At 38.7% G+C, this 26,057-nt stretch overlaps 1 protein-coding gene across 2 annotated transcripts in view; it reads left to right on the forward strand.

Annotated features, from left to right (window-relative positions):
- The window catches only part of LOC125265825 (A disintegrin and metalloproteinase with thrombospondin motifs 7), a 91,016-nt gene that overhangs the window by 48,330 nt on the left and 16,629 nt on the right, over positions 1–26,057 (forward strand). For both annotated transcript variants that reach the window (XM_048186335.1, XM_048186334.1), the window contains 10 exons: positions 1,464–1,584; positions 1,714–1,958; positions 8,484–8,631; positions 14,233–14,359; positions 14,478–14,691; positions 16,610–18,304; positions 20,150–20,302; positions 20,391–20,564; positions 20,685–20,831; positions 25,535–25,697. In XM_048186335.1, coding sequence (XP_048042292.1) covers positions 1,464–1,584; positions 1,714–1,958; positions 8,484–8,631; positions 14,233–14,359; positions 14,478–14,691; positions 16,610–18,304; positions 20,150–20,302; positions 20,391–20,564; positions 20,685–20,831; positions 25,535–25,697 — 3,187 coding nt within the window. The remainder of the gene's footprint in view (positions 1–1,463; positions 1,585–1,713; positions 1,959–8,483; positions 8,632–14,232; positions 14,360–14,477; positions 14,692–16,609; positions 18,305–20,149; positions 20,303–20,390; positions 20,565–20,684; positions 20,832–25,534; positions 25,698–26,057) is intronic.

Here is a 26,057-nt window from a genome sequence, read left to right on the forward strand (position 1 = left end):
AATTTCACTTATGATTATCACCTAGCAGAAGACACAACATGGGAAAACCTCACATACACTTTCATTGAGGATGTGAACGCTTTTCACAAGTTTCACCCATAATCCTTTCGATTATAATTTGATGATGTGTTTTATTCATATCAGATACACATTGTGTAGGTAGCTGTAAAGTTTACTCTTCTCCCAGTTCACCGGCCACTTATTTTTAATGTATTTCGGTAGAAATGGATGAATTTATGTCATGTAAATCCGACAAATCTGATTCTCTGAATTGCGGTGTTGTGACAAATTGAGTACCCCCCTCAAAGTCGGGTCCCCAAAAACTGTCAGTTTCAGATCTGCGTTCTGAGCCAGAGAGAGACTTTGTCATAAATAGGTATGAAACAGCTTCACAAAAAGTCTTTTCAACATCAAAGTATCGTTATTTCTGTGTTACAGATATTCATATTATCATAGAAGTACTGGGATATAAGTTTATAGTTCGGATATAAACACTGATGTCTAAGGAAGCAATCAAAATAATGATTTCATTGTATCGATTACATTGTTACGCCAGTAGGTGGCGACAAGTGACTGTTAAAAAATGTATTTCTCATTAAATCATTCATTCAATTAAAAAAAAAATTGCTGATTCATCCAGTATGAACAAGTGAGTCATTGAATCATTCATTCAACACTGAATTGCGGTGTTGTAACAAATCGAGTCCCCAAAAACTGTCAGCTAATGATTATTCAGGCACTAAAGAGAGTACCTATTCAAAGCAGTTTGAACCAATGGGATTGCTTGAGGTCATAATGGAGATCCGATTTTGGGGGGGGCCCAATTTGTCACTACAGTGGTGAAAACTAACATGTCGGCGCCCATCGCGGGTTATAGATCAACTAAAATGATCATTAAAAAAGTGTTTAAACAACAAAACATATTCACTTACACGTATTTGAGAATCAGATTATAAGATAGTTCATGAAAAACTAAATAAAAGCGATACATCTGTCATACAGCGCTATTGTGGCTGCGGTGTGTCACCTAATGCATCAACCTCGGAAATAAGGTGATACATTCTAAAATAATGGTACGAATATTTTAAACTTACGCGTGAAAGGGTTAACAATAGCTGTGTCTCATTTTGAAAGCTGCATCCTCCTGAGATCACATTTATCGGCTGCATACACCATCAAGGAAGTCCCATTCAAGGAAAGTAACCATTATAAAATTGACTGCTATTCCTTGTGAAGCATAAATTATTGTAATTTCTTTATGACTTTGGAATGTAATGGTTATTTTACTGAAATGAGGCAGCCTCAATTACGTATGCGGTTGTCAAATGAGACCAAAGAACAACCAATCATTATATTGGTTTTGGGAAATAGAGGGGGAAAAAAATGTCACTTGCTTCAACAAACATCATGGATTCACTTGTTAAAATGAAATGAATTTTATCTTTTATCTGGTCTTGTCACAGTACATAGGCTGTGATTATGAGATCGACTCGGATGCCGTTGAGGATCAATGCGGCGTTTGCCATGGAAATGGATCTACATGCGAGACAGTGAGAAAGACTTTCGAGGACAGTGAAGGCCTTGGTTTGTAAAATGAGTTTCAGTTTATATTTTACTGAAAGTAGCATACATATCATAAACATAACATTACACATTTGTTTTTTTTTCTGGTTCATTTGTTTGAATAAGCCAAGGTATTTTTTTGTGTCCCAGGCTATGTGGACATAGGCCTGATTCCGGAAGGAGCGCGGGACATCCGTATCGAGGAAGTCGCAGAGGCTGGGAACTACTTGGCATTACGTAGTAATGACCCTGAAAAATATTTCCTGAACGGTGGCTGGACGATCCAGTGGAATGGAGAGTATAAGGCAGCAGGAACAATATTCACTTATGAAAGGACTGGGCAGCTGGAAAACCTATCTTCTCCTGGACCGACCATGGAGCCAGTGTGGATTCAGGTACAAACTCCCATGCATATGAGCAGAATGTGATGTTTGTGGCCTCTTCTCAGAGGCACCTGCTAAAGTGCTCTGCTGAAGTAGGTCACAGTTTAGTGAAGAGATGGTTTAGAGTTTAAATAGAGGCCTAAAATGGTAAACATAATTTAACATCTCACATTTGTTGAATGTATACAAACAACTACGTTAAAAAGAATAGTCTGTATTATCCAGGGAAGCATTTACAGCTTCAAACACTATAATAGACAACTGCAAATAGCCTTATCTGCTTATGTAAAACTTCTGGGGGGAAAAAGTACTCATATATTTATGGAATTCTGCTTATTCGGTTTTTAATGCTTAGTTCATTGTATCTCCATCAACAGTAAATATTTGAACTGTGAAAACAAAACGGTTTTATCTGACAGGCAAAGTGAAATCAAAGGCTCAACCCAATGGATTTGCATAAAATTTCACTCAGCGGGAAGTAGCTTTGTGATCTTTTTCAATAATAAAATATTAATGTATGATTTTATTGCTGTCCTTGTTTAAACCGCTAAATATATTAGAAAATTCTGGACTAATGATTGAATTTATTGCATAAAAGGCTTATTACCATATTTAATCATTAGCAGACCGAGTTTGATTAATAATAGGAAATACGCATGCTTTTCAGGTTGTAATGCCATTAAATTGAGGACGCTGTTTATTTGGGATTTAGGCTAATATGTGTAGCAGAGAAGGGCAATCTAGATAAAGGACTTCCTCCCACACAGCGATTTGAGGCCTTTGGCTCGCAGCCTTTGCGCGGGTGGGGAAAGAGGGATGTCTAAAGCAGCAGGAGGCAGACAAATGAAATCTGGTTCCATAGTAAAGTCATCTTATCACCTTCCATATTCTTAAATCCCATGTGGCTGTGAGTAGCTTACAACCTCACATTTTTCTGTTTTACTCTTCTGCTGTCTCAGGGTGTGTTCACACTTCTCTCAGTTCAGTTCTCTTGGTTCTTGTGGTCTGGACCAAAAAAGAAAATGATACTGTACATTTAGTCCTGGTTTTATGATGTATATTTTGCGATGTAACCTACCGAACATCCAAAACAATGCTGTGTGCTGCGCTAAATGTGTATGTGCGTACATATGATGGTGTAAACCAGCTGAGACTCATGAAGAGCTTATAAAATGTGTTAAGGAGTCAAAACAGTGCCAGGAATTCTTCGGTCACACACAAACGAAGATCTGCCGTGCGGAGACGCCTGTACTGAACTGTAATGGGCAACATCACTACTGTGACGAGAAGAACCAGGTACGCTTGAGCATTATGTCCTTTTTAGGGTTGCATCTTGTGACGTGACGTCATGTTTTTGGTTCGTTTAGATGTCCTTTGCATTCATATTTCAGTTGTTCCTCACCAGAGCTCGTTTGGAAGGAAAGGTGGATCTTGGTCAGCTTGTTTGTTGCACACCATGTCCATATTTATTCAAATGAGCTGCATTGAACAGAGCAATTGCATTCAAACATGCCAAGTGTGAACACACCCTAAATTATGTCTCTTCATATGTTAAGAAAATATCTTGTACCACTTGAGTTAATGTGATTTCAAACAACAGCCTTTGGTCTCAACATCAAAATAAGTAACGGTTTACAGTAGGTCTGGCAACTGCCTCACGATACATTCATACAATCATGATTCAATAAGCTGCAATGTGTCATGATATTGTAATTGGATCAATTTAAATTGTGATAAACGTGCCAAAGATGTTATATCCGATATTGCTAAACTGAACAGACTAGTGACAGAACACACCCACCGGCAAAAAGCGACCTTGCGCCGTAACAGGACAAAGACAGAGCAACAGAGGTAGGATCCGCAGAGGCTTTGGCTAAGGACAAGGCGATGGTGATTAGACGACGACCCCCTGGTGGCCATGGTGGAAATAGTCTGCTGGCACAGACCCAGAGCTCCCCAGTCGACAGCCCACGGCGGCGTCCAGGGAATGAGGAGCTAAGGTGGTGTAGTGACTGACTATAGCTGGTGGACGACCGCAGGAGACAAGGACGAATGATCCATAGGTGCAGACAGAGGATCGCAGGAGCCAAGAGACATTGCTGGTGAAGGAGACCCAGGCAAAGTCTCGCAGACGAGCATCACAGGTGGAGCCAGAGAATCCGAGGACAAGGGAGATGCTGGTGAGAATGAGGACAGAGGCTACCCAGAAGGGAGGAAGGCCCGGATGTCTGTGGATTTGGCAGAGCGATGATAGGCCAAGGGGGAGCCGGTGGGATGAGGGATCCTGGTGGAGTCACTTTGACGAGGATTCCTGGAGGAGCCGAAGGTGGGAGGAGCCAGGGCGGAGCCGACAGGTCAACGCGCCGAGATAGAACAAGGGCGTCCAAGGCCGGAGGCAGAGCTGCAGGATCCTCGATTACAGGTACTGCTGATAGTTGCTTGACCTGCAGCTCAACATCCTGGCAGGGGATCTCCAGGGATGTTGCAGGGCTACAAACTTCAAGCAGTGGTGGGGCTGGAGGACTGGTTGACCTTTGGGATGATAGAGGTGACAGTAGACTGGACATGACGATGTTGAGTAGGGTAATTTACTCATACATCACAGAAATGAGCACATCACTGTCCATTTTGCTCATTTTGCGGTCTTTAAACAGCAGTGAAAGTTCAATAGAAGGGTTAACAATAACAGTGTCGCCTTTAAACAGCGATGAAGGTTCAAATACCAGGTGCATTAGGGTGGGAGGCGATCCTTCCTCACTGACATCCAGCAGCAAAGTCCTCAGTTCCCGATCCCTCATCCGCTTATGTCACGTGCTCACACCCCTGGTCAGACTCGCTCAGCGGCTCTACTTCCGGAACGATGGTAAACTCTGTGCTCTGGCTCACGCGTCGCGGTGGATGGTCCCTCAATGTCTGCTGGGGGCTCGCGCGTTTTCCACGGTCGCAGGTGGTAACCTAGGCTCTGGATCTGGCTGGGTTCTGGCCTCCCTCCAGTTCAGTCTGGTGGTGTCTGGGAAGGTTACTGGGTTGTGATAAATAGCCACAATCTAGAACAAGGTCTTAAGTGGCAGTGGGTGGTGAGACAAAAAAAATTATTAGTGCAGGTGCGTTCCAATCCATTTGTGGTCCGGTCATCTATCATGGTGGGTTGCAGGGAGGCAGACGAAGAAGATGATTATAATTCCAACAAGAAGGTTTAATGAATATAATGCAAATGATAGGTGAACAGGTAGCAACACACTCCCTTTACATAAACATGACCGGACTGAGAATGAATGTGAGGGTACAACTTAAATAAGAAGCACAAACAAGGATGATTAATCAAACACAGCTGACACATATGACTACAAATGAGGAGCGGGAAAACTGAACAAAGGAGCACATGATGTGAATGAAAACAAACTAAAAGTCCATGATAATGAAACTAAGGCCCCGTTTACACATACATGGTTATTTTGAAAAACGGAGACATTTCCCTTCGTTTGCGCCCTTCGTTTACACGCAAATGGAGAATTCGCCTCTGAAAATGAGTCTTTCTAAAAACTCCGGCCAGAGTGGAGATTTTGAAAATCTTCGTTTGCACGTTTGTATGTAAACTGAGACAAACGGGTTTTTAGGCAGCCAGTGTCACAGTATGCGCCAGAGCTCGCACCTACATCAAAAGTGCGACCTATGTTTACATGTGATCATGGAAGCGTTCAGAGTAACAGTCCCATTTATGTTGGTGCAAACTCTTCTCGTGTGTTTGCATTTGCAAATACAGCTGCTCCATTATGTCGAGGAGCGGAGAAGAATGAGTGCTCGGAGGTCAGCAATTTTCCAACAACTTGATTCGTTGCTCTTGACAGCATATATACACGAGTACGTGTAAATGAACACTTTTCTGAAAACTGACATGTGTGCATTATTTTTGAAACCGGAGAGGTTGAAATGTCCATTTATGAGAATAGCTGCCCACGTGTAAACGTAGCCTAAACTGAACAGATTAGTGACATTTACAATGGCACACACTATATAAAGTGAGTGACAAGTGATGTGACGTAGTCCCATACTCAGAATTTGTGCTCTGCATTTATCCTATCCAAGTGCACACACAAAGCAGTTACAATTGAACAAACATGCACACTGTTAACACACACCCCGTGGGCGCCCGGGGAGCAGTCAGGGGTTTTGGTGCCTCGCTCAAGGTTCTCACCTCAGGCGCGGTATTTAGGGTGGAAGAGATCGCTGTACATTCACTCCCCCCACCGACAATTCCTGCCGGTACTGAGACTCGAACTCTCTAACCATTAGGCCACGACTGCCCCCAAAAAGTTGGGACTCGAACCCACAATCTCTAGATCAGTTGCCTGTCATTCATCTTGTTGCACCACTGGGATGACAGGAACCTAGATCATGTCATTTTCACAACTCACAGCTTTAAAAACTGTTTTAGGGACTTTTTGTCTACTGAAAGTTTTCTTCTGAAAGATGTTTCTTCAATGGAACAATCTATATATTGTTAAACAACAGTATAAACCATTAACACTCTGAGGTCTGAGGGTATCGCCGGCGATACCACCGTGGTTTTTTTCTTACCAGTGTGAAAGAGACTCAAAATACTCTGTTAATGTTGCACATACAATTAAGAGTTATACACCATTTTAATCTGTAGAATATCTTCTTTTATTTGTGTACACTCAGAGTAAAAACAAAATGTTGTGCTTTTTGTAAAATAAAGAAAACTAACATGATGCATGATCTCTCGTCTCCCTCTGAACAAAGTCCAATCTGATAGTTCTCAGAAAATGAACTGTAACTTAGTGAATACTAATCACAAAAAAATTAGACTTCTGTCTAAAAAAACGTTGAAATGTCAGGTTTTAAATCGTGTAAGTCAAATCGAAAACAAATATTCTGTGTTTATGTAATCTGTATGAAAAGAGAGCCATGTCAGAAGTCCGTGATTCAGCTCATTATCCGCTAATGCGGCCACGCCCACGGAGCCAGCGCTATTCAGACACAAATTCAGGCAATACATGCATTCATCGTCTCAATTGTGTATTTATTGTCTTGAAAAGTGTTTTGAATAGCCATAGTTGGCGATCTCTGTCCTCTGTTAGTTCGGTTAGTTCCTGGATTGCCTATTCTTCTTTAGTGCTCAGGCATTTGTGAACTAAAGGTGTACAGAGCGCCCTCCGGCTGCAAGTATGAATTGAAAAAACAGTATCCAGCGCTCATAGTAATGACAATAAATCCTGAATAAATATTACTCTTCTGTATAGAAAATTGACAAACATGAGAATCCATCAATATTTCTCCAAATGTGCATGCTTTTAAGCTAAAAGCCTATATGAAATGCCATAGAGGTAACATAATTGTTCAGACACTTTGCATCACAGAAATACATTATATTTTAAAGAATATAATAGAATACCATTATTTTAAATTGTAATAATATTTCACAGTATTGCTGTTTTTTCTGTATGTTTGATTTACACCATGATGCGATTTGAATCATGATCACAAAGAGTTTTTTCACAGCCTACCTGACTGAAAGGCCTCATTAATATGCAAGTCATTTCAGGTCATTATTATGTGATTCTTTTGTCTTCTCAGGTGAGAATCACCCATTATACATGAGGATTCACGCCTCCACGCATACTGTGTTTCTTGACCAAAGATGTTTTAGAAAATTTAAATCTCTCTATTGTTTTATATGAACAAGCAGGCAGCATAATTTTTACCTCATTTTGAAGCAAAAACTCTAGTCTACAACCTCCAATAACCAGAAGTCTTGTGAACAAAGATTTAATATATATTTTTTGGCTTTATTTCAGTGACTTAAGTTTTTTGTTTTTTCAATAACCACGCATAAACGTTATTCCTTCAAAAACACAAACATGTACATACATGTTCCTCACATATTATTGTAGCCTAGTTTGTGCTGAATACAGTGTAATGACACTTCTCCCATTAATATGTTTATGAACAACTGAAAAAAGCACAAATGTCAGGGCGTGTCAAAACTTCTCCTGGGTCCCAAAAATCCTCAGACCCCTGAGGGTTAAACACATTGTATTCTTACACTTACAGCCTCGTTTTCATTCCTGTCAAAAATTAAATATGGCGCTACCCTGACTAAGATCTATTGATGAGATTCTTTACATATGTAGATATGTCTGAATAATTTCTGATATTCATTGTTGCCATTACCTGTACACTGGTATTATTACACATCAAGTTATTAAAGGTAATTTACCACAGAGAACAACTTTATTGGTACTTAAAACACTTGACTCACAGTTCTGACATTTTTTTTTCACAACTTTCCAAATCTGATTGCAGAGTTTGTGCTTATTTGGGGGGACTGGTTCTAGATTCTAGATTGATGGATGGATGGACCGGTGTCAATACATTATCATAGAATCGTGATATATTGATATATGATTATATGGGCATTGGCCTAGATTTTAGGTCTAAGATTTGTGTGTTTTCACATTGTTTGTGTGTACTCGTGTCAAGATTTCTCTTTCATCTGCCCTCAATGTTCTCCAGCTGCTTTTTCAGGAGACGAACCCTGGGGTGAGGTACGAGTACACCATAAGCAGAGACACTCTTGTCGATTCCAACAACGGTACTGCTGTCTCTTATTTCCAGTGGGTTTATGGGGCTTTGACTGAGTGCAGCGCCACATGTGGAACTGGTAAGGAGTCGTCTTGTTGTACGCTTTCACTTTCAACTTACGCCCATGCACAAGTTGAGCCTGACCTGCTTCACCACTGTGTATGTATTTACTTAACTGCCCTGTTACAGTTTCATATTATAAAAAGAGCAGTTGATCTATTTCTTCATTCTGGCTCTATAGCTTGTTTTCAGCTATAAATTAGCTCTCTGGCACATATTGCTTTCTCAGAAATTGCAAACAGACAGCTAAATGTTCCGAATTAAACTTTATAGGAAACAGACTTTGGACAAGCTGATGCTACATGAACTCAAGTTTAATGTTGGAAAAACATCCCAGCTCAGGCAAGCTTCAATATATTGGAAATAAAACTTCAGTAATGGTATAATATGGTCTAAGGTGCGGTCACATTCACTGTTGCTCAATGAAATTTTAAAGAGTGAAATCCAATAATTTCAGTCCACACAATAGAATGTTTTGTGTGAGGTCGAAAAAGTTCCTCATGCAGATTTCTCTTGTTTTCAAGTTCATCATGCAAATTCGCAGCATTGCTTGCTTGCCTGCTTGGTTTGAAAGTGACTTTTGCATGAGTGGTGCTTCATGCATCGCTAAGGTATTGACAATGGACAGTTTTTTGCCTGTGCCAAATTCTGCCAAAATTTCACTAATGTGACAGTCTTGGTGCTCAAGTCATTCCTAACGTTTAGGGTGCTTTTATATGTGGTTCGATTGCCTGGTCCAAACCAGAGTTCGATTACTCCCCCTGCCCCTGCTGGATTGTGTTGAATACTGTGCATGTAGACATCTTAATGGTTTGAAGTACTGTTTTTTGTATACTACTTAGTAGGGGAAAGACAGGGATTTTATCGTAAGTTTGGATTCCAATTGGATTGCACTGGCCACAGTGAAACATCAATGGTTCAAAATCCTGCTCCACGTATCTCTATGATAAGTATCAAATATATTGGCTCTGAATTTGCTTTTTCATGCATAATTTCACTTTGTGTGGGACGATGTTGTTGCAGGAAACACTAGGACGCTTGTGAATGATGGCAGTGATAAATATTGATCACACCTGGCTCATTTGGAGTGTTTGTTTCAGGACCTGGTGTGTTTTATCGCTTAGTTTGGTTCATTTAGGCGTATATGAACATGGCAATCGAGCTCGGATCTGCACCAACATAATCATGCGCATGCACTTCTCCGTGGACTGCAAAAAGGCAGTCTCTTTGTTGTTGGGAATGAACAGAGGAGATTTTTCTGAGGCTTTTGCTTGGGCCAATAGAACCAGACAATGTGAAGATTATGCTCAAAAAACAGTAAAAGCACATTGTCAGTTTCTTTTTCTTTTTTTTATAAAAATCACTGAATGTTCCCACATTTTAAGTCAAATTATGGCCTTTCATCATTTTCATCAACATCTTTAGACTTGTTGTTCTCTGATCAAGAGTTCAGAGAATGTTTAATGGTTTTTAAAGTGTGTCTAATTTGATCCAGGGATCACAGGTGGGTGCCGGTTCTTTGGTCGGCAGGCGGGTTAATCTGCTAAGCATTTCTGGTTAATGATGTTGAAGGCCGTTTGAATCCAGCGCTGTTGTTACGAATGTGATAAGGAGCCATGCACGAAGAAACACTTCTTCTATGTTTAAGAAAGTACATTTACAGTGTCCTTCATACTCAGTGGAACGTATTGCCATATAATAATAATCAAAGTGTAATTATGAAAAGCATCCTGAATACTTGTAGAGAGTTTCAGAAAAACTCTTTTTACAAACATTTTCCTCATTCCTCATATGTGTCCCTCATCTGCTTATGCAAGGACAACTAAAAAGAACAACTACTAGCTCTCATTGTGCTGAATATTTTGTTCTTTGTATCTCAGAAACCAGTATTTAATGTGAACAAAAAAAATATAACATTTTGGTATTTGACAAGGTAGCTGAAATCACAGGCTTAAGGATTTGCATGCAGTTACACTCTGTGTAAAGCTTTTTTGGTAATACGAAAGGTAAATGTATCGTTTAAATCCATGTTTCATATATTCATAAGAATCGAAAATGGGATTAAAGTTGTATATGTACAATTCTTTTCATTTAGCGATAGAAAAGTACAAGTAAATGGATGTGTTTTGTTGTGAACAGGCTGTGATTATGACAGAGTTGGTAGAATATTTATTTGTTAATCATTTCATTTAGTTTTGCTAATAGAAAGAGGTTCTTATACTGAGGTGTTTTGGTGGAAAATTAGGAAGGAAAATGTACACAGAGACAAGAATTTTATTTATTCGACTGAATATCGCATCCTTTGTATACTTGAGTTTAAACTAAGTTAGACAGGGTTTCTGATTTAAAGGGGTCATGAGATGAAATCTTTATTATTATTTTAATATGTTCCTTGATTTACACTTATAATGTTAATAATGTGGGTTTTTTTTTTTGTTGCATAAAACAAAAACAAAACAAAAAACAAATTTATATATGCAGAAAACAATTATTTTCAACCTTCATTCTGACCCTCTGTCTGAAATGACCCATTTTTAAGGTGTGGCTCCTTTAAGGTTTGTCAGTAAACTGTTTAAACTTAAACTGTTTCAATTTTAAACTGGATGTGTCAAAGCAAACGAAAACTCACCTGTATACTGTATCAGTGTAGACAGCATCACTGATTATAATGGCTTCTGTTTGCTTTTGACGCAACGCTCTCATCCAGTGTAGGCAAATGTCAGTCGTTAAGCGACTGAACACCAGTGGGTGGGGCCTATGGAGCGATGATATAAAACTATTCAACGATGTCTTGCTCTGGAGGCAGTCGTATGCAAATGTTTTTGCCCATGTGACATCACAGATCCCGCAATATCCAAACGAGCCATTTTTGGAGTTTGATTAAATAAATGCCTTGTTTATAATGAGGAGGACATTTTAACCTCTGAAACTTGCAGGATGTTTTAATGGTACAAAGACGTTTTATTTGTCAGAAGATCAAGGCAAATTTGATTTCTCATGTCATGACCCCTTTAAAGTCAATGCAATGCTCATGTATTAAATTATTTCTCTTGAAAAAGTATTATCGGCATTAAGTACATTTTAAGAGACTGTGTATTAATTCTCGTTATGATTACATCAGTGGATAGTTTCCCATTTTGCTTTAGGTAATAGTGTTCTTTGCTCTTTTTCAAATTAATTTATTTTATATTTTGCATTTGGTCATCCACGGCTCTGTTGAAGGTTATTACACAGTGCACATGTTTTTTTTAATTAACATTCATTTGATGAATATGAAAAAATATGAAAATGAATAAGAATATTACAAAAATGTGTCCATATCTATCCCAATAGCACTGGTCTGAAGTGAGTATGATTATTTTTAGATGCAATTAACCGCTGTTCATCTTTAATTTGACTGAAGAGCTCAAACAAATAACATCATTTAATTGGTCTGGCACAGCAGGTAAATCAATTATTCTATATCATAACAGCAGAATCAAAGCTTTGTCTGTCCAAATTCAAATTAAGGGTTCCCCGTACATTAAATAATGTTTTAAAATGAGCTATGCAAGTTATGCATTTATGTTAAAAAAAAGAAAAAAAAGAATGAGAGTATAAGCTAATAAACTATTAAATATGTGTGTGTGGGCAAAGTCATCCTGTGTATTGCTTCCATCAGTTTTGGCTGAGAAATGACCCCCCAAATTATTTAAATTCATTATTGTGTTAGATGAGAAAAACATTGAATACAAGAAGTAGCTTTAGAAAGATCTTGATTCAACATAGAATTTATTGCACATAAATTTTTAAGGCTACAATGTGGTCATAACCTTTTTTTCCCCAGAAGCCTCATCTGAAGTGGCATTTAGGTATATCTACACAGACTGTTTAATGCAGCTCAGAGGTGGCATGAATATGAATGAAAAATAAAATAAAATTATACTCCAATTTGAAACTAAAACTGCCAGTAGTTGGCAGCAAGTCACTTTCTTAATGAGTGAGTCATTCAGTCATTCATTCAACAGATTCATTCAAACGGCTGATTCAGTTTTTATGTAATGTTTTGCCCTAGATATGTTTTGTTCGGCTTTAAATATACTTATATTCCCTTTATTGAAACCACTTTTGTTAAGTGTCCTCTTTTTGTTGTGACTTTGAGCTGGGTCATATCAGTCTTTATGATAATAGACTCACCCCATGTCATCCAAGATGTTTCTTTCTTTCTTTCTTCAGTCGAAAAGAAAATAAGGTTTCTGAGGAAAACATTCCAGGATTTTTCACTGGGGTTCAACGGGTTGAAGGTCCAAATGTCAGTTTCAGTGCAGCTTCAAAGAGCTCTACATGATCCCAGACGAGGAATAAGAGTCTTATCTAGAGAAACTATCAGTCATTTTCTTAAAAAAAATCAAAATTTATATACTTTTTAATCACAAGCTCATCGTGCACTGCTCTGTGATGCGCCACGCATTATGTAATCATGTTGGAAAGGTCACAGAAGTATCGCGGTAAGGCGAAAAACTCATTTTCTCCTCCAACTTCAAAATCATCCAACATCGTTGTTTTACCTTTTTTTGTAAAGGGCGTCTGACTTAATCTTTGCACGTTCACTTTGTAGACACTGGATTGGTACTTCCGCCTATATCACACATGACCTTTCCAACATGATTACATAATGCGTGACGCATCGCAGAGCAGTGCAAGATGAGCATTTGTGGTTAAAAAGTACATAATTTTTTATTATTTTTAGAAAATGAGCAATGGTTTCTCTAGATAAGACTCTTATTCCTCGTGTGGGATCATGTAGAGCTCTTTGAAGCTGCACTGAAACTGACATTTCGACCTTCAACCCCAGTGAAGTCCACTATATGGAGAAAAATCCTGGAATGTTTTCCTCAAAAACCTTCATTTCTTTTTGACTGAAGAAAGAAAGACATGAACATCTTGAATGACATGGGGGTGCATGAATTATCAAGAAATTTTAAATCTGAAGTAAACTAATCCTTTAAACATTTATGACATTGTGTCACAAATTACCTAATCTCCAAATATATCTTTTGTGGATCACACCAATCAGTGCCGACTGAAACCTGCGCCCCAAGGCCCTTTGTCCCATCTGTTTGAGGGTTCATCTGATAACATTCTTCAAACACCTGTGAAGGCTGTGAAGCCTCTGGACTCTGGGTCCCTTCATCTGTCTGTTGGAGACTCTGCTTCTCAAAGCTGTCAAATAAAGGTTGAAACCAGCCCGAGGATGCGACTCCAGCTGAGGAGAGTACACAAGATAGGCTATTTGGAGTAAATTCAATTCCTGCGGTAGAATAGCGAAGAGTAATGAAGGTGGTAAACATCAGAGGCCATGAATTTGCTGCCATCTCTGGTTTTGAACTGCAGAACTTCTGAGTTCAAGATTTGTATTCTATTCAGTATAGTTGTCTCCTCAAATTCATTCCCAGAGCTTAATAAACAGCACTGTCAGAATGTTTTCGTTTATTAAATGCAATGCCTCTCTCTAAAAGCCAGCCTAATTAAAATGTTAAGATAATTGTCATTAAGGCAAGGCCAAGTGCATATCTGTGTGTATTGGTAATCGTGCCTATTTTTCTAAACAGCTGCTCTTCAATTTGTCTTTTCTTTCCAGGTGTGCAGAGGCAAGTTGTGCACTGTGTGGAGAGAACATCTGGAATTGTTGAGGAGCATTACTGTGATCCATCAACTAGGCCTGATGACAAGCAAACTAGCTGTAATAAGGGCTCATGTCCAGCCATGTGAGTTTTATTGCTGGACAGTCTTGTGCTTTACACACCCATCTGCAGCAGCCAACGTAATGGTTTTTAAAAGCCATTATCAGTGCAGTAAATTCCTGTGATGTCTCTGTGTCATCAGATGGTGGGTTGGAGAGTGGCAGAAGTGCTCATCTAGCTGTGGAGAAATGGGGCTTAGCAAGAGAACGGTGCTGTGTATTCGGAGCCTAGGGCTGGATGAGCAACGAGCGCTTCAGCCGACCGAATGTCAACACTTGCCTAAGCCTGAGTCAATTGTCCCGTGCAACACACGCGTGTCCTGTCCTGCAGACTGGACTACTGGAAGCTGGTCAGAGGTGAGCATCTATCAGTGACAAGGAACATTTCTTGCAGTTAAAATAGTGGCAAGGCTATATGTGATTATTACATTCATAAAGAGTACAGAATGATCTGTGAAGAAAGGTTTTACTGAGACTTTCTGCGCAGCCTAAGCCTTTAAACCTGTTTTGTTCAGTTGCAACAATCCCCATAGAAAAATTACATTTTAAAAAGACATCACAATAAACATTAAGGTCTTTCTAAGTTGTCTTTATTTGTTGTAAGTGAACTGAATTAAACATTGACTAGGAAATGTTTTATTTACATCTTAAGTGAAAATTCTACTTTCACATTATAGCTAATTATAATAATAACTAATTATAATTACCCCCCCCAAATATATTAAATTATATATATATATATATATATATATATATATATATATATATATATATATATATATATATATATATATATATAATTTTTTTTTTTTTTATATTTATATTTTATATTATTTATTTATATATATATATATATATATTATATATATATATATATATATATATATATATATATATATATATATATATATATATATATATATATATATATATATATATCATAATTTATTGGGTACTTTCAGTTGGGAGGTGGCTGTCCTGAACCCTAACCCCTAAATTTCAACTTGTGAAAATGATATTGAAATATTTTTTTGCAATTTTTTCCATTTCTGTTAAAAAAATATATGCAAAAAAAAAAAAAAAAAAAATGTGTCCTGCATGTTCATGTCATTACTGAAGTGTATGTTTTAGTCATTGGCTGAGACTGATTTTAACACACTTCTACATTTATGATCAGGAAATATTCCTATGTCCCTCCCTCTCACAGCCTCTCTTTCACAGTAGATATGTCCGTCATTTTGAGTTAAATGTGTTCAAAAGTCTGAGAATCTGTGTGTAACTTTAAGGAACGTCACTACCAAACACATTTTATATGCAATTAAGCAATTTTTTAGGTGTTATTTGATAAAATTTAGTTTTTGTGTGTACAACTGTTCAGAACTGTGTTAGATAACCATGTGCTGATTATCATCTTTGAGCTCAAAAGTATCTAAAATTGTCACTACCGAAACAGTCACGACCGAAACATGTCATCATTGTTTTGGTAGTGACAAAAGGGGACACTACATCATTTATTTGTGGGAATTTTAGTACAGCTATGCAAATTTAGTATTTTAACATTAGTATTTTAATATGTTTTAGTGTTTTAGTATGTGAGTTAAAATTTTGTAATGTGATGTGGTCTCTTACTGTCACTACTGAAAATGTGCAGTCACGACCAAAACATGGGATGTTTTGTCAAAAATAAAGTATATTGAATGATCAACTAAGATGTTATTATAGTGTTTGGTTCAATGTATATTCAAACTAATGAATCCTTCACGTTGAAATCAGTTTGATAAACTTTATGCCTTTTGCAAAGAAAGATTGGATTCAAAATACAACAAATCTCATAAATTACACTTGAAATATTGTTAAAATTGTAATTGTTATTGATTTACCTGTGAAAACTTTTTTTAAAAATGGCAAAATATATATTTACAAGGTAGATGTAAACAAAGTCTTAATAGGTCAATGTGACCCTTCTTATAAAATTATTTATTATTGTGTTTCAGTAGTGACAAATTTGGGGAGAGGAAAAATATTCCAAAACTTTCTGAAAATACAATATGAGAATTAACTGCACAATTACTAGAAATGTGTATGTGAATGTGTAAAATTCATATAAAAATATAAAATTCAGATTTTGTTTCATGGGATAAAACTGCACAAAGCCTACTTTCTAACAACTCATTGTTATACAGAACAGTTTCAATTGCTGTCTCATTTTTATTTTAAAATCGATGTGAGACAATTTTCTGACCTTGACAGCTCTTACTGACCGTTTCTTCCACAGTGCTCAGTGAGCTGTGCAGCTGGTGTCCGCATCCGTGACGTGACCTGCAGCTGGAATACTGGTGCAGACTGTGATCCGAAAGCCAAGCCTAATTCAACCATGCCATGCTATGCTAAGGACTGCCCCATGAACTCGGACACCTTTGGCAACGACTGGTCAGGAAGTGGAGCGTCCAGCAAAGAATTTTTCAACGAGATAAAAGCTATACCTCATGCCAGTCCTACTATAAATCAGCCTAGAGGCAATGTTGACCTCAATGACATTATAGAAGATGATTTCTCACATTACAGTCATGTTGAAAAGTCCTCTGAAAATTCTATTGTAAAAAATCTTCAAGTTGATGATTTTTACTATGACTATAATTTTATAAAATTCCATGAGGATCTGTCGTATGACCTTGATAAAGATGAAAATATGTTTGATAACTCAGGAATAAAACATGGAGATGTTTATCTGGCAGGGACAGATGTCCCCATAACTACCTCATCGCCATCCACCACTGCAAAACAATACAGCACCACCACTATGCGCTCTGAGAGCATTGCAGGCAAGGGTACTGAAGGTCATGGGCCTCAAAAGAAAGACATTTTGAATGAAAATAATGACGAGCTTTTTGCTGAGGACTATTTTCTGCCTGTCATTACAACAATTGAACCATCTTCTGTTGTTACCAGGTTATTTAACAAATGGAAGGCATCAGACATTGATACTGGCTTAAGTCAGGACATAAGCATTACAAGCAAGCCTCCATCAACTGCAGATGTGTCCCCTCAGGACAAGCACACATTATCATATGAAACTGTGCCAAACATCATCTTCACTCCTGAATCACATGTGCACTTGAACGGAAATTCCAATAACCATGACTTTACTGAAGATGAGAATGAAGGGGTGTTTGGTGAAGATGTTCCTGGGGGTGAAAGTGACTGGGAAAGCTTTCCACCACAACATGGCACTCAAAATTATGAACCTCCTTTAGATTATGCGTTTCAGTTTGGGAACAGACATGTTTATAATCCCACTACTCCATTACAATGGCGTACAGCATCACCGACAGTCTCGCTGAGTGCAACATCTCACCCATTGGAGCTTCTAAGCAGTGCTTCCAGTGATGACTTGGCAAAATATAAAGTTTTCACTGAGCCACCAATTAAAACGAAGGCTAGTGAACCCTGGCCCGATGTAAGAGAGTTTACTACGACCTCGGATAGCTTTTCCCAAGAGTCTGTTCCATCTCTAACTTCCTCTATCCCAGCCAAACATTACAGTAGCATGACCTCAGCAGCTGGAACAACAGCTCTACCTCCTGCAGAAACGGAAAGTGACTTTGAGCCCCCGCTCTTCACTCCGAATGAGATTCCAGACACTACAATTGCAGCAGAAACTCACAGTTGGTATTCAGGAGCCATTGTGACAACTAAGACAAACGGGCCTAAAATAGAGCCTTGGGGAACTCCGGTCCCCTTACCTCATTGGACGGAGATTGATAACAATGAGATTATTATTACTGCCCGAATGTTGAGACCTACTGAGCTGAACCCAACTCTCTCTACTCCTACTGAGCAGCCATCTCAGGGCACCAGCATTGAGCGTTCAGTGCATTCATCTAGCCATCTGATGCCCACTGGGCTGGTCATGACTTCCCTTTCCCCATCGGCCTCCCCTGCACACTGGAAAAAAGGCAACTGGAGTGCTGTGAGTAGTTAATTATGCATTCCTCACATTCTCTAGATATGAAACCAGCATGGGCTGAGAAACAGCAGTCGGCCACCGTGATAAGAGTCCTTGAATTATGCTGACACCACAGCTTTAGATTTCAACACAAACATAACTTTGTCTTTCAGGTAATGAAATATTTCGTGTTATTTTAGCACCAAAAATGGATGTAAATGATCATATGGCACAGCTATCCATCCTTAAAGGGATAGTTCACCTAAAAATGAAAATTTGATGTTTATCTGCTTACCCCCAGGGCATCCAAGATGTAGGTGACTTTGTTTCTTCAGTAGAACACAAATGATGATTTTTAACTCCAACCGTTGCCGTTTGTCAGCCGTATAATGTATGTCAATGGGAACTTCGTCTATAAGAGTAAAAAAAAACATGCACAGACAAATCCAAATTAAACCCTGCGGCTCGTGACGATACAATGATGTCAACTGACGATACAATGAGAAACTGAACAGTATTTATATCATTTTTTACCTCTAAAACACCACTATGTCCAACTGCCATCCACATCCGGTTGGTGAGGTCTGATCGCGCTCTGACAACGGAAGTGATGTCTCGTGCTCATTGAAGCAAAGTGCAAGACATCACTTCCTTCGTCAGAACGCGTTTTTTTGACCTCTTTAACTGGATGTGGAGGGGAATTGGACATAGTGGTGTATTAGAGGCAAAAAATTACATAAATACTGTTCAGTTTCTCGCACAAACCGATCGTTTCGTGTCTTAGGACATCAATGTGTCGTCACGAGCCGCAGGGTTTAATTTGGATTTGTCTGTGCATGTTTTTTTTTACTCTTATAGACGAAGTTCCCATTGACATACATTATACGGCTGACAGACGGCAACGGTTGGAGTTAAAAATCATCATTTGTGTTCTACTGAAGAAAAAAGTCACCTACATCTTGGATGCCCTGGGGGTAAGCATTTTTGGGTGAACTATCCCTTTAAATCAGACAGTAGCCATGTTTCCATCCACCCATTTTCATGTGAATTTTGGAATATCGCATTAAAAAACGCTGGATGGAAATGCCAAGATGTGCATAAATTCTAAAAACTTGTATTAATAAAAATGTATGTGTTCAACTGAGTTGGATATTTTTTTATCCAATAAGAAGACATGTGCATAAACTATGAGGAAACTTGTTTACAGAATAAATTCCTCGATGCACATCAAAAAAGTAATATGACTTTGCTCAATGGGATGGCATAACTGGACTAACCAGTGGACCGATCTCATTGCACAGCATCTGAAATGTTGTTTTGATCATACCTGAGCCAAAGTCTGTCATCAAAGTGGTTCGGTATCATTACCTCCCAGAACGGTCTTGCATGTCTGCATTCCCAAACAACAGGCAGCAGCCTCTGAAAGCAAGATAACATGACTGCATTTATTGCTTTTGTCTGTGTGCTATGAGGCACAAGTAATTTATTATATATGAAAAATGTCCCACAGTGGCTTTTCCTACTGCCAGTTTATCAGTAAGTGACAATTTTGTTCTCTTCGACTCACTGCTTTATTTGCAAATGTTTTATGTGATATTCCAATTTTGCGCATAACTTTGGATGGAAACATAGCTAGTGTTTGAGTGTATGTATACACCAGGTTTCATAACCTGAAAATCAAAGGGATGATGTATTTAGAAGAATGTTGTTGAAGCCCATAACCTCTAACTTTAAAAGTAACCCTAAAATTTGGTTAGCTAATAAAAATGGTGATCCAGGAATGGCTCCTACTTGGATAATTTACTTTAAGCAGGGTATTTGTTGAGTGTGAACAGATACTTTAATACTACAAATAATTTTGTATTGTAGTGCTCCACAAGTTGTGGGCTTGGTGCCATTTGGAGGTCAGTGTCCTGCAGCACTGGTGAAGAATCAGACTGTGACTTAGCTATTAGGCCAGTGCCAGCGCGCCGCTGCTACCTTCGACCCTGCTCCGCGTGGAAAATTGGAGAGTGGAGTAAAGTAAGTCCACATGCATGCAGTCAAACATAATGAATTCAATGAATGATAAAACAGTGGAAGTTGCTACTCCTGGTCTCTATTTCGGCAGTGCTCGAAGAACTGTGGTGTAGGAGTGAAGGTCCGAGAGATTCAGTGTTACGACACACGAGATCAGAGGTTGCTGCGGCCATTTCATTGCCAGGCCACTTCCCCCAGACCTCCTGTCCGAATTCCCTGTAACATCCACAACTGTTTAGATTGGTACACCTCCTCTTGGGGGCAGGTAAAGAGGTTTCGCGATCTGTAGTTGGTTATCCCTCCTTAGCTCTTTGCATCTGTTTCCTGATCTTCACTCTACTCTCTTCATCTGTGTGTCTGATTTTAACATCATCTATGCCCACAGTGTTCAGAGCTGTGTGGAGGTGGGGAGCAACAGAGGCTGGTCACTTGCCCTGAAACTGGGAAATGTGATGACGATCTGCAGCCCAGCAACATCCAGACTTGCAACGTCCATCCATGCAACCAGTGGATTACTGGATCCTGGGGTCGGGTGAGTGTCGTAAAATCCAGTTTAACAGTGTGTCTCGGCACTAGATAACAGTTGATGCATGTAAGGGCTTGTTTACACCTGGTATTAAGATGCGTTTTGGTCGATCGATGACAAGTGGACAACGCTAAATAAATACAGATGTAAACGGGGTCTAAAACGTTTTGAACTAATCCACTTTCGACCACTTTCAGAGGTAGTCAAAAATGTATTCGACCGGATTGCTTTCGTAGAGTAGACGCTCATGTGGTCGAATGTGTTCAAACAGCAACTAAAGACAGTCTATTCTCCGCCTCCTGACCTAATGCGAAAACATTACGGGAAGCACGCTAGCCAGATTGGATTTAATCTTTGTCGGCTGAAGACCCAAGTTTGGTTTGAAGACATTTGAAGATATCAAGACAGAAGTGGTTGAAAGTGGACAAAAGAGACGGATTAAAACACCTCGTCTACTTGTGATCCGATCGACCAAAACTCATCTTAAAGGTGCAATATGTAAGAATTTTGCAGTAAAATATCCAAAAACTACTAGGCCAGTGTTATATTTTGTTCAGTTGAGTACTTACAATATCCCAAATGTTTCCAACTATTTGTAAATTGTAAGAAAATTGCAATTTTAATCAAGGCTCCGGGACGTGTGAGGAGTCGCCTGTCAATTGCGTCATACCCGCGTTACCCTCGGTTTCCGGTTTAATTTTGTAGAAACCATGGAAACACCAAAGACGCTTTAATATATATTACATGTTTTAATAGTCAAGGAACAACTGTTCTGACATATTTATAGACAGAAAAATAATAATTGTTATATACCTCAGCACGTTTAGTCTTATTGCTTAAATTTAATTTTCTTGATTTTTTTGCGAGTACCATGCTTTACCATGCATCAGAGAAAAACACGAAAAAAATCAATCTATCTTACTACAGTGTGTAACTGTCTCACAGCAGCCGCCGAGCAAATGCACAGAGTAACGTTATAACATAATTTTCGACACACTCAAATGTATCTAATATGATAAACAGAGCTGCGTTACCTCATACTCATGACCGGAAAAGAGGAAGTGGCGCCGGCAACTGTGGCATAATAAAAGTCCTGCTGCTCGTGAGGCGTGTGTTGATCAATCACTCCAGCTCCTCGTTCAGCTCCACAACACTCACTCCTGCTCTGCTTCATACTACAGTAATGTTAATAATCTCATCCATGAACATGATTTCTTCCCAAGTCCTATCCCTTGCACTGTCCGTTGAGGTGAAGATCACGTCCCGAGATTCCGCGCTCAATCTTGGCGTCATCAAGTTACGCCTTTGTTTTGAATAGACTTCTAGCGACCTCTAGCGGACAGAAAATATTACATATTGCACCTTTAATACCAGGTGTAAACAGGGCTTAAATATGTGAACCAGTTATCCCACACAATCAGAATTAGAGGGACATCATTTGCTGGGTTCTGTTCAGAATCTCAGATTTTTTTATTGAAAAACTGTTGGGGAAACCAAGAACATCTGTTTGGTTACATGAGCGCAGAAAAGTGAGTGAACTCTACACCATAAAACTAGAAGGCAGCAAATAAGAAGAAAGTGTGCACAAACCTTGTTACTCTTCATGACTGATTTAAATGTGCAGAAGTGGACCAGATTTGAGAACAAGACAAGACTCCCGCACCAAATACTACTCCACAACCCACAACCACTTGTAATTCCCCCACCCCCCAGAACTTTAGGCAGCATATTTATCACGTATTGGAAAGAATAAAAACACTGAACAAATGTTTGGCAAGCAATCATTTGTTTGAAAGCTTCTGATTACTGTAGTTTGCTCTGTTGTGGCAGTTTCTGAAAATGGCAACATCCCAAATAGTGGAAGAAAATTACAGAAGATTGATTCATTTGTAATTATCTCTTATTCAATGTTTCTTTCCAGATATTCAAAGATCGAGAGATGTAATGGATTATTCATAGTGTGTGCATAATGTCACAGCTGAATGTAGGAAGTTACATAATTGGACAATCAGTGAAGTCAAATGCACAGTGTGCCCACATGAACTCAAGTGTGGGTATCTGCAAGTTGTAGTAACGTGTGTAACTAAAGGTACGTGCCGAAAGGTCTTTACAATTGGCCGTGAAAGCTGCCTGTTAGGGTGTGGGGTAGGGTTAGGAGTTAGTTTTTGGTGTAGCATTTCACCTTTCGGCACACCCATTACTCCAACCTGCAGTTATCCCTGTCTCCATGAACTCACAATGCTTATTCTGCACATTAAGTTGCTAATGTGGACCAGGGTATGTACAGAAATGTACTCGCACTATAATTAGATTTCCTAATCGGACAAACAAAATGTTAAGAAATGCATGACATTGAATTTCACATTCTAAAACATCAACACTGTTGATTTAGCAAAATAAGGCTGGTTTGTTAATAGGACTTAAAGTGTTCATATGATAATATATAAAAGTCCTCCAAACCTTATGCACTGCCTTTTTAATTCTAAGGCCGTGTGTCCACCAAAGCATTTTAATGAATTCACTCAATCTGAATGACATTTTAATCGGGTTGAAAGGGGTGGTGTAGACCTGAAATAAAAAAATTAAAAAAGCATGTAAACACTTGAATCTGACTATGTTCTCGACTGTTGGACACATGCACAGTGCCGTGGTGTTTACATATGTTTTACGCTATATAAGCGTGCATATGTTTATTTAAAGGTACCCTAGAACCAGTTTTTACAAGATGTAATATAAGTCTAAGGTGTCCCCTGAATGTGTCTGTGAAGTTTCAGCTCAAAATACCCCATAGATTTTTTTTTTATTAATTTTTTTAACTGCCTATTTTGGGGCATCATTAACTATGCACCGATTCAGGCTGCGGCCCCTTTAAATCGCGCACTCCCTCTCGACTATAATACATTGCATTTACAAAGTTCACACAGCTAATATAACCCTCAAATGGATCTTTACAAGATGTTCGTCATGCATACTGCATGCATGCGTCGGATCATGTGAGTATAGTATTTTTGGATGTTTACATTTGATTCTGAATGAGTTTAAGCCTGTGTTTCATGGCTAAAACTAACATTACACACTGTTGGAGAGATTTATAAAGAATGAAGTTGTGTTTATGAATTATACAGACTGCAAGTGTTTAAAAAATTAAAATAGCGACGGCTCTCTTGTCTCTGTGAATACAGTAATAAACAATGGTAACTTTAACCACATTTAACAATACATTAGCAACATGCTAACAAAACATTTAGAAAGACAGTTTACAAATATCACTAAAAATATCATGATATCATGGATCATGTCAGTTATTATCGCTCCATCTGCCATTTTTTGCTATTGTTCTTGCTTGCTTACCTAGTCTGATGATTCAGCTGTGCACATCCAGATGTTAATACTGGCTGCCCTTGTGTAATGCCTTGAACATGGGCTGGCATATGCAAATACTGGGGGCGTACATATTAATGATCCAGACTGTTACGTAACAGTCGGTGTTATGTTGAGATTCGCCTGTTCTTTGGAGGTCTTTTAAACAAATTAGATTTATATAAGGAGGAGGAAACAATGTGTTTGAGACTCACTGTATGTCATTTCCATGTACTGAACTCTTGTTATTCAACTATGCCAAGGTAAATTCAATTTTTGATTCTAGGGCACCTTTAAGTCTCATCTGACGAACTGGTCAGAAGATTTCTAAAAAAAAAAATAGTTGTCAGCTTTCTTTTTAGATGTGTCATGAGGCAAAAATGACAGTTATACTCATGATAGCTCTGGTGACATTATAGCGGTGGCCTTCTGTGGTTCTGAATGTGGCGAATGGGCAATGCAATGAAGTTCTGTTTGGAATACATGTATGTAAACAAATTTGTGAATCAGACTGCAACATTTAGGGTTCATGTAAACAGAACTTTCAGAATCTAAAATTGTTTTGGATTTCTTACAATTGATGAAAAAAAAGTGTAAACATCTACTGAAAGTGGAAAAAACTGAATGAAAATTGTAGGATATGACCCCTTTAAAAGGAGTCCTATTATGCCCTTTTTTCACAAGATGTAATATAAATCTCTGGTGTCCCCAGAATGTGTCTGTGAATTTTCAGCTCACAGATCATTTATTATAGCTTGTCAAATTTGCCCCTATTTGGGTGTGAGCAAAAACACGACGTTTTTGTGTGTCCCTTTAAATGCAAATGAGCTGCTGCTCCCGCCCCCCTTTCCAGAAGGGGGCGGAGCTTTAACAGCTCAACAACAACAAAGCTGGAGAATCTCATGCAGCCAAAATGAGGATTGTCAGTAACGGTGTTCAGCCTTACATTGTTCAAACCGGAGTCGACACTGATGGAGAGACTCAGGAAGAAGTTACAACTTTTGTTACTAACCTGGGAAGAAGCTCGTTGTAGTCCCTACCGGCCGTTTGTTGTAGTCCTTAAAAAGCGATTTCCGTAAAAGAAAATATCACCCTTTGCATTGAACTTTGAGTGTCCTAACTTTGCAGATGTTGTTTATGTTCAAACAGCAACATTACACACTAACTAAAGCTAAAAAAGGGAAATCATAATCCCCCTTTAAAGACAGTCATAGGCTGTCAAAACATTCTATTAGGTTGTTGATCAGAGCCATCTGATGGAAGATTATTAAAGCGAACTTGGCCCAGAATGGATGGATTGTAGAAACCGTACTGGGTGTTAAACAGGCTTGTCTATTGTGTGTTGGCAGTGTTCGGTTTCCTGTGGAGGAGGCGTTCAACGGCGACTGGTCAAATGTGTCAACACTAAGGCCGAGCTTGAGGATGAAAATGAGCATGTGGATTGTGATCATGAACCTCGACCAAAGAACACAAAGAAGTGTAACGTTCATGACTGTGACAGCGCCCCCTCTGGTGAGTAGAGCTTTGTGAGGCAATGTATACATGCATATTGACAGAATTAAATTGAGATTGCCTTTTGAACCAAGGTAGGATTCAAATGTGAATTTAAGGTAGTAGAATTAAAATGAGTGAAATTCAATGTGCAATTTCATTTCATTTTTAGTGTCCCTATTAACCTTTTTCAGATATTACCTCTCATTCTGTGTGTAATACAAGTGTTTAACAGTGTAAAAGGTCTGCAAAGTTTCAAAGATCAAAGCACATGATAAATGGAGTTATTGTTTCCCAAAAGAAAGAAGAGATTCTGAACTGCCTCTAAGTTTGTAACAAATTTGCATAATGCCACCTGATGGACTTCATTGGCTGCCTGTG

This window comes from Megalobrama amblycephala, linkage group LG3 (assembly GCF_018812025.1).
Source record: "Megalobrama amblycephala isolate DHTTF-2021 linkage group LG3, ASM1881202v1, whole genome shotgun sequence".
Lineage (NCBI taxonomy): Eukaryota > Metazoa > Chordata > Actinopteri > Cypriniformes > Xenocyprididae > Megalobrama > Megalobrama amblycephala.